The sequence below is a fragment of the Chamaea fasciata genome, unplaced genomic scaffold (assembly GCF_029207755.1).
Source record: "Chamaea fasciata isolate MVZ Bird 193981 ecotype frontalis unplaced genomic scaffold, bChaFas1.0.hap1 SCAF_2, whole genome shotgun sequence".
Classification (NCBI taxonomy): domain Eukaryota; kingdom Metazoa; phylum Chordata; class Aves; order Passeriformes; family Sylviidae; genus Chamaea; species Chamaea fasciata.
Window position 1 is genome coordinate 54,925,130 of NW_027094087.1, and position 13,499 is coordinate 54,938,628.

Consider the following 13,499-nt stretch of genomic DNA (forward strand, 5'->3'; position numbering starts at 1 on the left):
TTTTAAAGTAGCAAATTTATTTTTTTTTAATACCAGGACATTTCTTTTCTAGTTTAGTTTTCGTACAGATGATCCTCCCTAAGAGAGTATTTACAGACAAGGAAAAATAGTTAAACATCAGGATATTTATTTTGCATACAAATATTTACAGAAAAATACTTACAAAAAATTAAGTATTCAAATTTTAATTGACTTCACTTCAAAAAAGCTTAATGCTTTCATCTTATAAAAACATGTTGCCTTTACTGTGCTCAAATTTACTATTCAGATCTCTGGATTTTCTTATAAGAGCTTTCTTCTGTGCTTCATCAAAGCGATTGACTTTGAGATCCTGCTCTCGGTCAAATGGCCTTCTTTCCTGAGGTTTGCTCTTTTCTTCGGATGCTTTGCTCTTCAGCTTTTTCTGGTGGATGTCCATGAGAGACTCTGACCTCTTTGACTCCTGGAAAAAACAAGAAGGAAGAGGAAGTAAAATATCAAAGAATATCAACAACAATATACAGAAAATCCAAATGGAAAGACTGAAGTCATGAAGGCTAAATATTCCAGAAAAAGCAGACAACTTAGTAACTGGATATAGAATGATAAATTTAGCATACAAGGAGTAGAAAGTGTGAGCAATCTTGTCTAGGCTAAAATAGTAATAATTCACTGTTGTAGATAGCAATCATGTTGTTGAATCTCTGCAGACAATACAGATAAATTATAAACATAATGCAAAAGAAATATAAAAGTTGCTCTGATATTATTGGCAGAATGAAGACACCATATCACAAGAAATATTTCAAAGTGCAGGCCTAGTTTCCTATACACATCCCCACAGCATCTGGATTTGGTCACTGCTAGGGGGAGGAACAAGCTGGACACCCTTTTAATCTTTCAGGCAGTACAGTGGGTTTTTAAATGTGTGCTCCTAACTTGGGATCATCCATTGAAAGCCCACAGGACGAAGTCACAGGTTTGAGCTGGAGCATATGTTTTGCCAATTCGAGGGCTTTAGCTGCATTTCTTAGAGAGCATGATCCAGCTCAAACACAACACAAAACTTCTGCTGATATCACAGAGGAGCAGTACTAGCTCTCACAAGACCACAAAGGCCCCTCATTTGCTCAGATACAGCGCACTTCTGTATCTAAACCAATTCTCTCATCAAAGGGAAAAAAAGTTGAGCAGCTCTGTTTTCTACTGATTTTCCTTCACTTCCTGTGCAAACACTTACTACATCACACTTGCAAATAATAGCTTATGCATGAGTTAAGAAACGGTTCTCATGGAAAATAGACAATACTTATTCATGATGTAACTGTGTCAGTGTTGACAAAATTGCACCAGAGAATGTACGTCCCATCAGCATCAAAAGAAGAAACTACTTTCAGAATGAAATCTGTTCTAGTGAAGTATCCTTGGTAAATGTCAGTGGAGAAAGAAATAGGAAGGAATAGAGGAAAAAGCTTTTAAAGAAAAATACCCACAAGAACCACTTGAAAATCAGAAAAGAGCTGATTTAACATAAAGAAAAAACAAACAACAAAACAACCCAAGAAACATTAATTCTTAAACTTTTGGACAACTCCACGAATCTTAGAAACAGTAAAGGCCTGTGTATGTTTTATTCCAGCTAAGGCAGAGAACAAAACTCATAATTTTACATGAAAATTATTCTACTATATTCATAGTGACAGTAGAAAAGAACCACCTTAACAGGTTGAAACCTAAGAAGAACCTTAAGACAGAATGCTAATAGGTCTGGATTCGCAAGTCTCTAAGTCAGGAGAAACATGTGATTTAATGAACTACAAATGAATTATCAGTAGTGCCAGACAAACATGTAAAATAAGCCAAAGATGTGATTCTCAAGTTAATTGTCCTCTCAAGAGACAAGACTGCCTTCCAAAGGAGTTCAGGCCACACATCAGGAAGAACTGGAAGTAAGAGTTGTAAGCCAGGCAGTGGTCTACACACTCTGACAGACAGGGCTGACAGACAGAAAAGTGAGAAGGAATTTGACACAGAGTTCAGATTTCTAGTAATCAACATCTGTCTGTGAACATTATCTGCTCCTGTAGAGACTGAGAAAAACTACATGTAATGAAGTTACTGTAATGAGTAATTAATGTAATTAATGACAGAGGGTAATTAATGCAGTGACCTGCTTAGCCCCATCAAGCCTCTTTTAGGTTAGTGCATATGTTGGCCTAGAAGTTAAACCTACACTATTGTTTTATTCTTGGGATGTCAGAATTGGGTGAAGCAAGCTAATATTTGAATTAAGGTCCCAGCAACCATGTCCTGACATGAGGATGACTGAAGGAAAGTGACATCTAAAACTGAGGCAATAGACACAAACCCAAATTCTGTCATGTTGGAGAGGACCCAATCCTGCTCTTGTTGACGTTAATGCCAAGTGTTCTAAGGTCTTAAAACAGCAGTAGGTTTGGGCACTAAAAGGGAAAACTGTAGTGGCATCACCATGGAAACTAGCAGCACTAGAAATGAGAACCAGAAGAAGAATGAAGAACTAAAGGAAAAAGAGGAAGTATTTTGTGATTACACTTACATTGTATGAAGTCACCTGCTCAGTAAGCCTCTTGTCTCTCTCAGATATTACCATTTCTTCATTATCCTTATTGCTTGACTTTTTTGCCTCTTCTCTTTCCTGATGAGTAGAAGAAAATCACATGCTATAGTAATCAGAATGTCTGAAGTAAAAAGCAAGCAAATATATATCTACTTTAATTAAATCTGGAGGGTAAAGGCCACAAGAGAGGCCATCAGATATTTTCTGCTCAGCTTGATAGAAGAAGAAACTGGACATGCTAATTGGAAAATCAATGAGCTGATACAGAATATCTGACTACTGCAAAAAGGGAGCAGAAATTAATGCATATCAATGATATTTAATGCTGCTACTTCATTGTCTTTATCTTTAAGCCTGAATTTGCAAATTATGATAACAAAAATCTGGGAAAGAAAATTTCACTGAACAATCCACAGTATCTTTTACTTTGTTTTCACAGAATATCAGTAATACCTACTGCCTGCAAGTGTATATGAATGAATAAATAACTGCTCACCTTGGCTTTTCTCTCTCTGTCAGCTGGAGTATCTGTCCAAATAGATCTATCACCTGATTTGTCATCAGTTCGTCTCTTGAATGTTCTTGGGCCAAATCCAAAGCTTTTTAACTCAGGTGGAAGCTCTGTCATCCATGATTCCCTGGTAACTTGTTTGGGTTCATCCTTTGCAAAAGAAGTAGGGGTGGAAGGGAGAGTGAAAAAAGCATAATCAAAAATTACAATCTGAATCTCCTGGCTTTCAGCAGAAATCATGGACTTTTTTTCTTTGTGTTAACACCTGCAAACACATAGCATCCCAAGTAGAACTGCAACTAGGTGTACACAGAAACAGGTGAAGAGAAAGACAAATACACTCCAGCAACAAAATACTAGAAATTAAGAAATCCAACTTACGCTGTCTGCTGAAGTAAGCTTTTCTTTCATTCTCTGAGCTCTGCGTTCAAATTCTTTAGCCACATCAGACTCCACTGGTCCTTTTGCAGGCATTGGGCCTATAAAACTGTCTTCGTCCTCGCTACTATCTGTCAGCTTCCAAAAACAAAACATTTCTTTCAAACATTGCGCTAAGAGCATCAAGAAACACTTTAGCTTTATAAAATTAGAATGACTTTGTCTAGAAGAGCATGTAAACCTAATGCAAGGCATTTCCCAGACAACAAAAACCTGGATTAGAACTCAAGATTAGACCCATTCTAGCACTTGAACATGGATACTGCATCTCTATTTTGTCAAAAGCAGCATCTCTTGTCTGAGGCAAGACTGCTGGTAAAGGCACTGGCAGCACACAAAGCCTTACTGCTTTACATTGCTCTGCACACAGCCACACAGCCTCTGTGGCCATGGGTAAATTTGGAACACACAAGCATACAACCTCCATATTTTGAGCTTTACCATCACTAGCAACATTTGGATGCATTTCCTTAATAAGGATCACAATTCCACACTGCAAGAACTGTCTCGAGCTCAGATTCTGTAAGGATGCCTGAAAGATTGAAGTGTGAGGTAGGGTACCAGTGGCACACATGGTACCACGCCCCTGAGTGTACAGCATCCCCAACTAATCCCTTGGGTCTGTCATTCACTTCTTTGATCCCTCATGGATCCCTTCAGGAAGAATATCTTCACTGCAAGGGTTATCAAGCATTGGAACAGGCTGCCAAGGAGATGGTGGAGTCACCATTCCTGGAAGTGCTCAGAAAACGACTGGGTTTGCCCCCTAGTACCACAGTCTAGTTGACAAGGTGGTGATGGGTCCAAGGCTGGACTCAATGATCCTGGAAGTCTTTTCCAGCTTAACGTTTCCATGATTTTGACATCGCATTCTGCGCAATTTTTTGGAGAAGGGCTAAAAAAATAAGTTAGGGACTAGATGCCAACAATCATCTTCCTAGTTGCCAGGGGTTGTACAGAAAGCTCAATGGTCCTCCCTCCAAGTAAAAACAGTACAGATGTGGATGGAAGCAAAACTAGACAGAAAATGGTGATGCCTCAGTGCCCTGGGAGCAAAGTTAAGGTGCCTGATAGCTACAAAAGTGCAAAGATTTTGCTACAGTCTGACTGTGCATGATAAAGCAATGGGGAGTAGGATGACAAGGCTGTGTAGCCAAGAAGCACAAAGCATTACTTGAGCACACACAAGGTGGTGAGTCATTAGAGTCACTAAAGCAAAGTGAAGAGTCAGCATGCCCCTAAAGATGTACTTGAATACAAAATGATTAAATAATTCTTTTTAAAAGCCACCAAGAAAGAGTATTATTAGGAAGAGGTAATAAAAAGATAATTATTAGGAAGAGAAAAGAGCTAAGGTCTGTAATATCTGCAAAAAAGCTGATGCTAGAAGATGTATTTATGAGAAAAGAGACTTTTTTGTTTGCAAAATACAAAAGCAGACCAGGTTTGACATCTCTGCCTCAGGAGATTTGTCACTATGATAAATTACTTAATCGTTATTTGGAGTTTTAAGACGATGAGTATCTCAGAAATGTCAGATAATCTTTCTGCACGATGAATTACAACACCACTCATTGTAGGAGGCTGAAGAATTACATGCTTTGCAACTACTAACAAAAAAAGGGAAGTTTCAGAGCAGCCTTTGTATCCTTCCTTCCTAGGGTGTCTAGCATCTCACATAGTGTCTGGGAGTTAAATGTAAAAAAGTAAGTATTTTTTAAAAAAACAGAAAAACCATTAATTCTCCCAAGGAATTAATATTCAGTTTATCATAGCATGGGAGAGATTCACTTGCCTAAGCACTGGTATCCAGCACCATTTTTGGTGTCTTAGGGTCACCTGCCTGGCTTAGGAGGTGCTGCTCAAGAAGGGAACGATCTTCTCTAAAAGTGCTACTCCTACCTGCCAGGCCCTCCCACAGGCAATTTGGATCCCTCAGAATGGTACTGGAAGCCCATGTTTCGGGAGTTCAATCTTCCCCATAGCTGTATTCTATCACACGTCTTGTTCTGAATGTTTTTTAGTAGTACATGCATTATTTTGCAACCAGGGATGGCAGACTACAGAACTAGTTTTTACCTAACATGACCAGGAAAGTCAAAAAACATGAACCAAAAACATGTGTCAGTGTCACTGTCCTGCACCTCACTCCCAGTTACAGGTGTCATCCTGCAATTACTAAGAACAATTTAGTGACACTGTAATGCCATTCTTGATTGTATTCTTTTGGATAAACTTATTTAAAGGTTGTAGCCACTAGTAAACATCTTTAAGGAGGTGAAGATGTGTTTTCTGCCTGCAGTTTAGGGTGCCAAGATTGGTTGTGTTCAGTGAGTGCACCATCTATTTAACAGCAAAAGCACAACAAACCAGACCAGTCCTTTTGGGGGGTTTTTTGTTTGTTTGTTTGTTTGATTTTTGATTTTGTTTTGGTTTTTTAAGCTTATTTATGCTCCAGTATTTGACTCCAGCAAAAATATGCCAGACACTTTCTGGTCCAAAATTAAACTGTCATCCTGAGAAGTATGTCTGGTAGTCTCTTTCCGGCTGCAACTTATTTAACCATTTCAGATAGGTTGTACTAAAACAAAAGGCTTCTCTTTTCACAAACCTGGGGACGGGATTCTGATGAAACAGACGGTCCTATGAAACATCTGCTCCTGGTGTCCTCTGAAGGTTTCCTAAAGCCAGGTGGTAATGCAGGACCTATAATGGGCCTTGACAGCAGGAAAAAAAAAAAAAGAAAAAAAAAAACATGTTTTTTCAATTGAGGGGGGAAAAAATATAACTGAACAATATAAAAATAAAAATCAATCATTGATGTGAAGTAAGACTTTCCTTCCTCCCCACGCCAAGTGTGCCCCCGTGAACACATACTGTAGAAATAACTGAGTGTCTCCATTTGCCATGAGGACCTGTGCAGACAGTTTTGATGCAAAAAAAACCCAGGAAAGTTGCAGCATGCAACTTTCAGTCAATGCAGTCAAAGAAATCCACTTTTTTCGTTCCTTAGCTTCCTTTACCAGATTCAAGAGCAACACAAGCTGATAAGGCAAATATACACTCCTTCTCAATCAACACACCCAATTTCATTCTTCTTGTCTTGCACCTCAGTTTCACTGTCCTTTGATAAGCAGAAACAGTGAACTGCTCTGATTTTATTTTACCTTGGAGTAGGAAAGAGAGAAGACAAGTTTTGTGAGTCTGGCTAAGGTCAGTGATTTGTTTTTAAGCAGCGGCTCTGCAAGCAGTGCAACTCAGTTGTCTCCACAAACACAGAAAGGTGAAAATCTCTTTTCAGTGGTGAAAAGAATACTACAAACTGTGCTTAAAGAAACCGTGTTTGTTGTATTGAAAGTCTTTTGAATGCGGGTTCCTCTTAATAGTCCACCATAATATTCTTTAAAGCTAATAGAAACTAATTAAAAACCCAAACAACTGTCACCTGAAGACATAACCAAGTGACAGCATCCTTCCAACTTAAGAGCAGACTTTGTTTAGTATGACCTTCAGTTGTGAGCTTTAGGTGATCAAAAGTAACAACACCTGAACTGAATTTGCTAATTATGGCCTTTACTCAATCTCACATAATCTAATCAAGTACAGCCCTGCTGTGGTGATATTGTCAGGCTTTAAAGAGGGGAAATAAAAGACACAAATTCTTGCTGAAGAACCAACCACAGGTATACAGACATGAACAATAAATATATGACCTTAGGCCAGGACAAGGACACTGGTGAGATTTTAAATCCAGCCAAGAAGTCTGGGTTAATTTTGAAGTTCCACCCCCACCTAGCTGCTGCAGTCTTCCCTTCCCTTCCCTTCCCTTCAAGACCATGTTTTAAATTCCTAATGTAATTTAAAGAATTTAAACTTACACAGATACAGCCAAAAAAATCATTTGTTTTAGTACACAAGTACATTTATTCTGCATAGAGAGACAGGTTAACCAAACTATAAAAAAAGCTCTCTACTAAAATATATATATATTAACATCTCTGTTATGGGCTGTATCTGTGCAACCTGTAAATAAGAACCAGTCTCAAATGCCCTGTTTGAGTCTGTCACAGGTCAAAGAGCCTTCAAGGAATAGAAAAGTAGTTCTCATATTCATCCTTCCCATGCTTTCTACTTCTTATGCTTTTTTTTTTTCCCCCACATGAACATCTCTTTGGTCTTTCCTCAGCAGTACACAGGTGACATGATCTTAATGGTTTCCTGGATGTCCAAAGGGTCTCTGAATAGGTGAATTGAATTTAAATACTAGTAATATTTTAACTCTGATAATATATTGATTCTAATAACATATTAACTACTAATAAAAAACTGGTAAACACATTTTACTGTTGCAGGCAACTTCAGTACCTACATGTGTTCAAAAAATACCCCCCAAACTCATGGACTAAGCTTTAATTTAAGGACTGTTGCATTTCATATATGGCAAAGAACATTCCCCTGTTGTTGGACTTGGAAGTCCTTGCTAATGCATATTTCAAGATGGGTGTTTCAGCATTCCTCTGATGTAAAACATAAAATTTTTTAAGATCACCTTTGCTCTTTACCTGGATGTGTGAACACTTCAGAAACATTTATGAGTGCTGCACTTCTGTCTAACATTGATAAATAATAATATAATCTTCAAAATTGAAGGAAATCTTTTCACACATATATTTTATGCTGGAATGATTCAAAGCATTTTCAACAAGCTGCAGATTGCCACACGAGCTGCCCCTAATCATAAACACGTTGCTTTGACAAGTCTGGAAAAGATGTAAGAGAACAAAAGCTTTATAAAAGAATGAGTATGTCACACAGAACTGATAAACAGCCTGTCCATACACTGAAACAAACGACCTGCATTTGTTTCAATTATTCATGGCTCAGTTGGCAGCTGGCAATCTGCTCAAGGCTTAAGGGCAATGCAGCAGGCAGACAGCAGCACCCTGTCTGTGCCCTGCACAGCTTACACGCCTCCCAGACTCCCAGGTGTGCGGGGGTGGAAGATAGACAAGGCTCTTCCCACACATCACACCACACCGTTCCCACCTATTCAGGGAATCAGGCTGGGCGCATAACAGCTCTCCTCAATCTGCTTTCTCAGTGTGTGCTAGGAGCAATTGTATGGTGAGGTAGGAAAAAACAATAGAGCAAGTGCCAAGTGCCTTCTACTGTTTTAATCTATCACAGACACAGAGCAGACTCTTGCCTCGATGTCACAGAATAGTCTGAGTTAGAAGAGACCCACAAGAATCATCAAGTCCAACTCTTCAGTGAATGGCCCCTTCCTCTTCCATTTTACCACAAGTATTCATGTCAAAAATCAAGAAAGCAAGAAGGCTACCTCTGCTGATATTAGAAGTCACAAGCATTTATTTTTTTAACAGAGAATACATTATTATGTTAAATTTTATAATTAAAATAATACTTTGTGCATATAGAACACAAGAAAAAGGAAAAGAAAATGTTTGTGGGACCATCAAAGCACCAAATGATCCCACTGAGCATGATACCCACAACTATAAAAGAGTTTTATTATTACAGAAAAGTGTAACCAAATGTACACAAGAAAGATAGTTCCAAATAACCTTAGTTACATAAATTCTTGCTTAGTTACATATATTTTATGCTGCCAAGTATCATAAAAATTTATGCAAACAAAACAAAAAAAATTAACTTTAAAATTTCTTTCGAGCTGGTATATTTTACACACAGCTCAACAGTAGATTGAGTCACTTTCCTGGAACTGAAAACTAATACCTGACAGGCAAATATTATTTTATCTACCAACTCCCTATTGCTCTGGAGAAGATAAAAGTGATCAAGGGACTCTTATACTTCTCATCAGGAAGTATCCCCTTGGAAACAGCAATTTCGCTATGGTCTATAATTTCAAATTATAGAAAGAAGTGCACAGATTGATATAAAGACTAAAAGACTGTGAGACTCAACAGCCTGTTGAGTTCTGTATAGAAAATCCATACAATAAATTGGGGTGGAGGTATTTTATAACTGTAAGCAATCAAATGGAAAGCTTCCTGAGAGAGACCATAAATGATGCTTATTTCGGTAGACTTGACAGCCTCTTTTCTAGAAACCTACAGCGTTCAGAGTAGTTTTGTACCTGGAGACATACAAACAATAATACTTGATGCATTAGCAAAGGACATGGTATTGCACCACACACAAGGAAACTGCCCCAGTCCCTCACAGACCAGAGTGAACTACAGAACTATTAATCTTTGTGTAATTTGTTTTTTCTCCATTGATCCAAGACCTATCAAAAGAAATGGAGGAAATCTGACATCCAAAATACATCTCAGAAAATTTACATTAGTCCTTTTACTCTCCTTCCAACCTGGTCTAGGAGGGCTGTGTGCTCTGTTTCAATGGAATGATGTTCTTTTTCTCAGAACATGGAGGAAGCATTACCTCTAATCATCTGAATCTCAAGTGCACAACTGAAATGTTCTGTAATAGTGATACAAAATATTTAATCTAAAATAATTGTGTTTTAAGGAAAAGAATCTGAATATAATTCCATTTTAATTACCTCTCTGGAGAATCATCCTGTTTTTTAAATCCAGGAGGAAGAGCTGGCCCAAAAAAGCCATCATCATCATCATCATCTTCATGAATTCTTTTTGGCTTTCTGCAAATACAGATTTCACTTAATAATTACCTTGACATGCATAGCAATTATCTACATTTTAAAAAGAAAAAAAAAAACCCACAGAAAATTATTTCATAGTGTCTTCTGTGCTAAATATCCTTCTGTTACCAAGGAAACAGTGCAAAAGGATCCAAAATTATTTGAAGCAATTAAAAAATTGGGAGTATAAGATTCACTTCAAAAACATTCTGACATTTAAAAAAAGAAAAAAACTTAAAAAACAACATTAAGAATGCTTTTGCTGTAGAAAGAAGTTTAGTATAATGTTGAAATACCATTTTCTAGTCACAAAGTAATTTAAAATTCAGTACGCTTCTTTCTCCATTTTTATACGCTGTCTGCATTTTGAGTAGTATTTTTCCTGTTCAATTCTAATTAGCTGAAAAACTATTGACTAAGAAAACAAGAAAAAAATTGAATAATAATTACTCTAGCACTCATTAAGATGGCATAATGGCCTTCAAGTCTCTTACACAAGGCTCAGAGCAAACACACACAAATTCTTAACATAGCAATTGTGAGTAATCAACCCATCAAATGAGAGTATCTCCAGACTCCTGTTACTTGCTAAACAATTCAGGTTTTTCCATTAGAGTTGACTTAATTAAATGCAAAAATTCATGTCCATAAACAGGTCTTACAGCCTCTCAAAGAGAGTGAGCATACCAAAACCAGGGCAAAACTCAAGTACCAAATACTTACAAAAATGGTAAGTGGTGTCTGTCCTTAGCATAAACATGCAAATTTGCAGAACTAAAATAAAACATATAAGTGCAGAGATCTGACTGCCCCAAATAACTTAATTCCACCATAGGGTGTCAAACAGGTCAGCTGAAAGAATATTCCTGGCCACAAAGAACATGCAGAACATATAATCCAGAGTTTTACACAGGTACAGAGTTTACCTTTTTATATACAACGTTGTCCCTTTTTCGTAAGTTAGACACATTACATTTGCAATACAATTTGTAAATATACAAATAACACGAAAGCATACTCACTTGGGTGCTGGATCTCCTTCTGTCTCCTCTTCAGAATCTCTGTTTGTGTCTCTGGGTAGAGGAAGAGCTTCTGAGTCGTCACCACTGTCAGGAGTTTCTGAGCTACAGCTGCTTTTGTAGTCTGGAGGCAGTGCTGGTCCTGCAACTGAACATCCAGAGTTATTTGGGGTCATAAAATCACAGAATGGTTTGGATTGGAAGGGACCTTAAAGATTATCTAGTTCCAATCTCCCTGCCATGGGCAGGGAACCTTCTACTAGACTAGGTTTAATAAGGACACCTGCTAAATGTTCAAATGAGTATGATCTATGACGGCATTTCCAAAACACATATTTACTTGGAATTAAGTTTATTCAATCACTGCTTTCTGTCTAGCATTTAGAGAAGGTATCTAAACAAACTTCTAGAAGTTACTTCTTTCAGCACCTGTCCTGGGTTGAAGTATATTCTATCGCCATCTTCATGAACTGTTGAAACCAGGTGAGGCAGGGCTCCCTGCCTCCCCCACTCTGGCTTATCTTCTGTTAATGGGCCATCAGCACCTTTGCTACACAGCTCACAGATAACCCCCTCCTGGACTACCTCCTGTTAATGGGCCCATCAGGCCTTATCACATGACTCACCATCCCATTGTGGGATGCTCCGCCCAGAGGGAGAAACCAAGCATTCCAGCCTGGATATAGGCTGAGACTCTGAACACCAGAGGGGCGCTTACCCACTGGATTCCCAGAGGACCCGAGCTACCAGACCTTTCTACAGGATCACTGCTTCAGGAAGACCACCTCATCTGGACTGCTTCCATCACTACGCTCAGGTTGTATTCTGACTCTGTCAGTGGTCTTTTGTATTATTGCATCGATTTTATTTTACTTTCTTTCCTTTTTTTTTTCCTATTAAATTGTATCTCTGACTTGGAGCCTCTCATTTGTTTTGCCTTCAAACTACTACAGCACCATATTTCCATCAACGGCCTACCCTGAACTGTTCCAACTTAGGACAGTTTCTGCAGATGTGAAGGACACCACAAATCCATTACTACATGAGCACCTTCTTGGAGCAGGACTAGAAAGTCCTGTTTTATATAACAACTAATGTACAATGGGTGTGGCATAAACCAGTATAGTTAAAAGAAATTACCACCTTTAATAAAGCATTTGAAGCTTACTACTGAGGAAACATATCATCTGTACATACACAGCGTGGGAGACCAAAAATTCTTAAATGGGAGCATTTGTGACCATAAAGCATTAAACTAATTGCCAGCCTGCTTTAGGAATGGTGTAATGATTAAGGTTATTTCCAGTTCAGCTAAATGTAAACAGCAGGGACAGATTTAAGTACTCAGCTGAAAAAGAGATGATTTAGGCATTCAGAGAATGAATTCAAAGAATTGCTGCTGTCAGAAGGCCAGGATATTGGATGGAGCTCTCATGCTCCACTCAAACCTTCACCCTCTGGGGTAATATTTCAGCAAAATTAAAATTCAGACACTAACACTGCTAAGAGGCCTGAGCTGTTTCTGGCACTGTGCCCACCAGCAGACACTGATCTTTCTAGATTTATTTGGCTATACTACCATGTGCAGTGGGTCCAGAAGCAGCTTAGCCACTGATCCCAATGGCAAGTGCCCCCCAAACAAGACCCTTAACACAGATACCGTCACAGGCTCGATCAACAAGGGGTCAGCTGGAGCAAGCAAAACCCAGCAATGGTCCCAAGGCAAGAGGCCTTCCCAGTCCAGGGCAAGGCACCCATTTACACAAACACAGTACAATCAGTCCACGGTCCCTTGCAATGGAGATTTGATTCTACTGATGATTTAGCATCCCGACACACAGACACCATTCCTCCTCTTCATATCCAAAACACTGAGTACAAGACTTGCAGGACAGAGAGGTGTTTTGGTGAGGAAAAGACATTGTTCCCTTTATGAACAGTCAAAGGTCAGATGAAAAGATAAATGGTACCAGGAAATTAGATCTCCAGTTGAAGAACTACAACTTTTTGATAGTACAAAATACAACCTGATGCATATTATGGTCCCATTGTTAGCTGACAAAGGCTAGGCAGAAATCACATTCTTCAAGAGAGTTTCACAAAGCATTTAATCATCTTTAGCACAAGACACAAAGACAGTCCACTAGCTACAAAAATCCAGGCAGACCTGCCACTACTTTTTTTTTCATTGTAATGGAAAAGTCTTTAACTGGGACACACAAATCCACTTCAGCACTAGGAAGGAAAGAAATCAAACAACAAACCACTTCTCTCACCTCAAAAATACCCATACACAACTCCCTA

General features: G+C 38.5%; 1 protein-coding gene across 1 annotated transcript in view; it reads right to left on the reverse strand.

Moving 5' to 3' along the window:
* Window positions 1–13,499, reverse strand: part of GPALPP1 (GPALPP motifs containing 1) — a 17,548-nt gene continuing 4,049 nt past the window's right edge. Inside the window, exons 2-8 of the mRNA XM_066176203.1 lie at window positions 11,199–11,343; window positions 10,078–10,176; window positions 6,139–6,244; window positions 3,471–3,605; window positions 3,075–3,239; window positions 2,558–2,656; window positions 1–442 (exon numbers count right to left, since the gene is read on the reverse strand). Coding sequence (XP_066032300.1) covers window positions 224–442; window positions 2,558–2,656; window positions 3,075–3,239; window positions 3,471–3,605; window positions 6,139–6,244; window positions 10,078–10,176; window positions 11,199–11,343 — 968 coding nt within the window. The 3' untranslated portion in view covers window positions 1–223. The remainder of the gene's footprint in view (window positions 443–2,557; window positions 2,657–3,074; window positions 3,240–3,470; window positions 3,606–6,138; window positions 6,245–10,077; window positions 10,177–11,198; window positions 11,344–13,499) is intronic.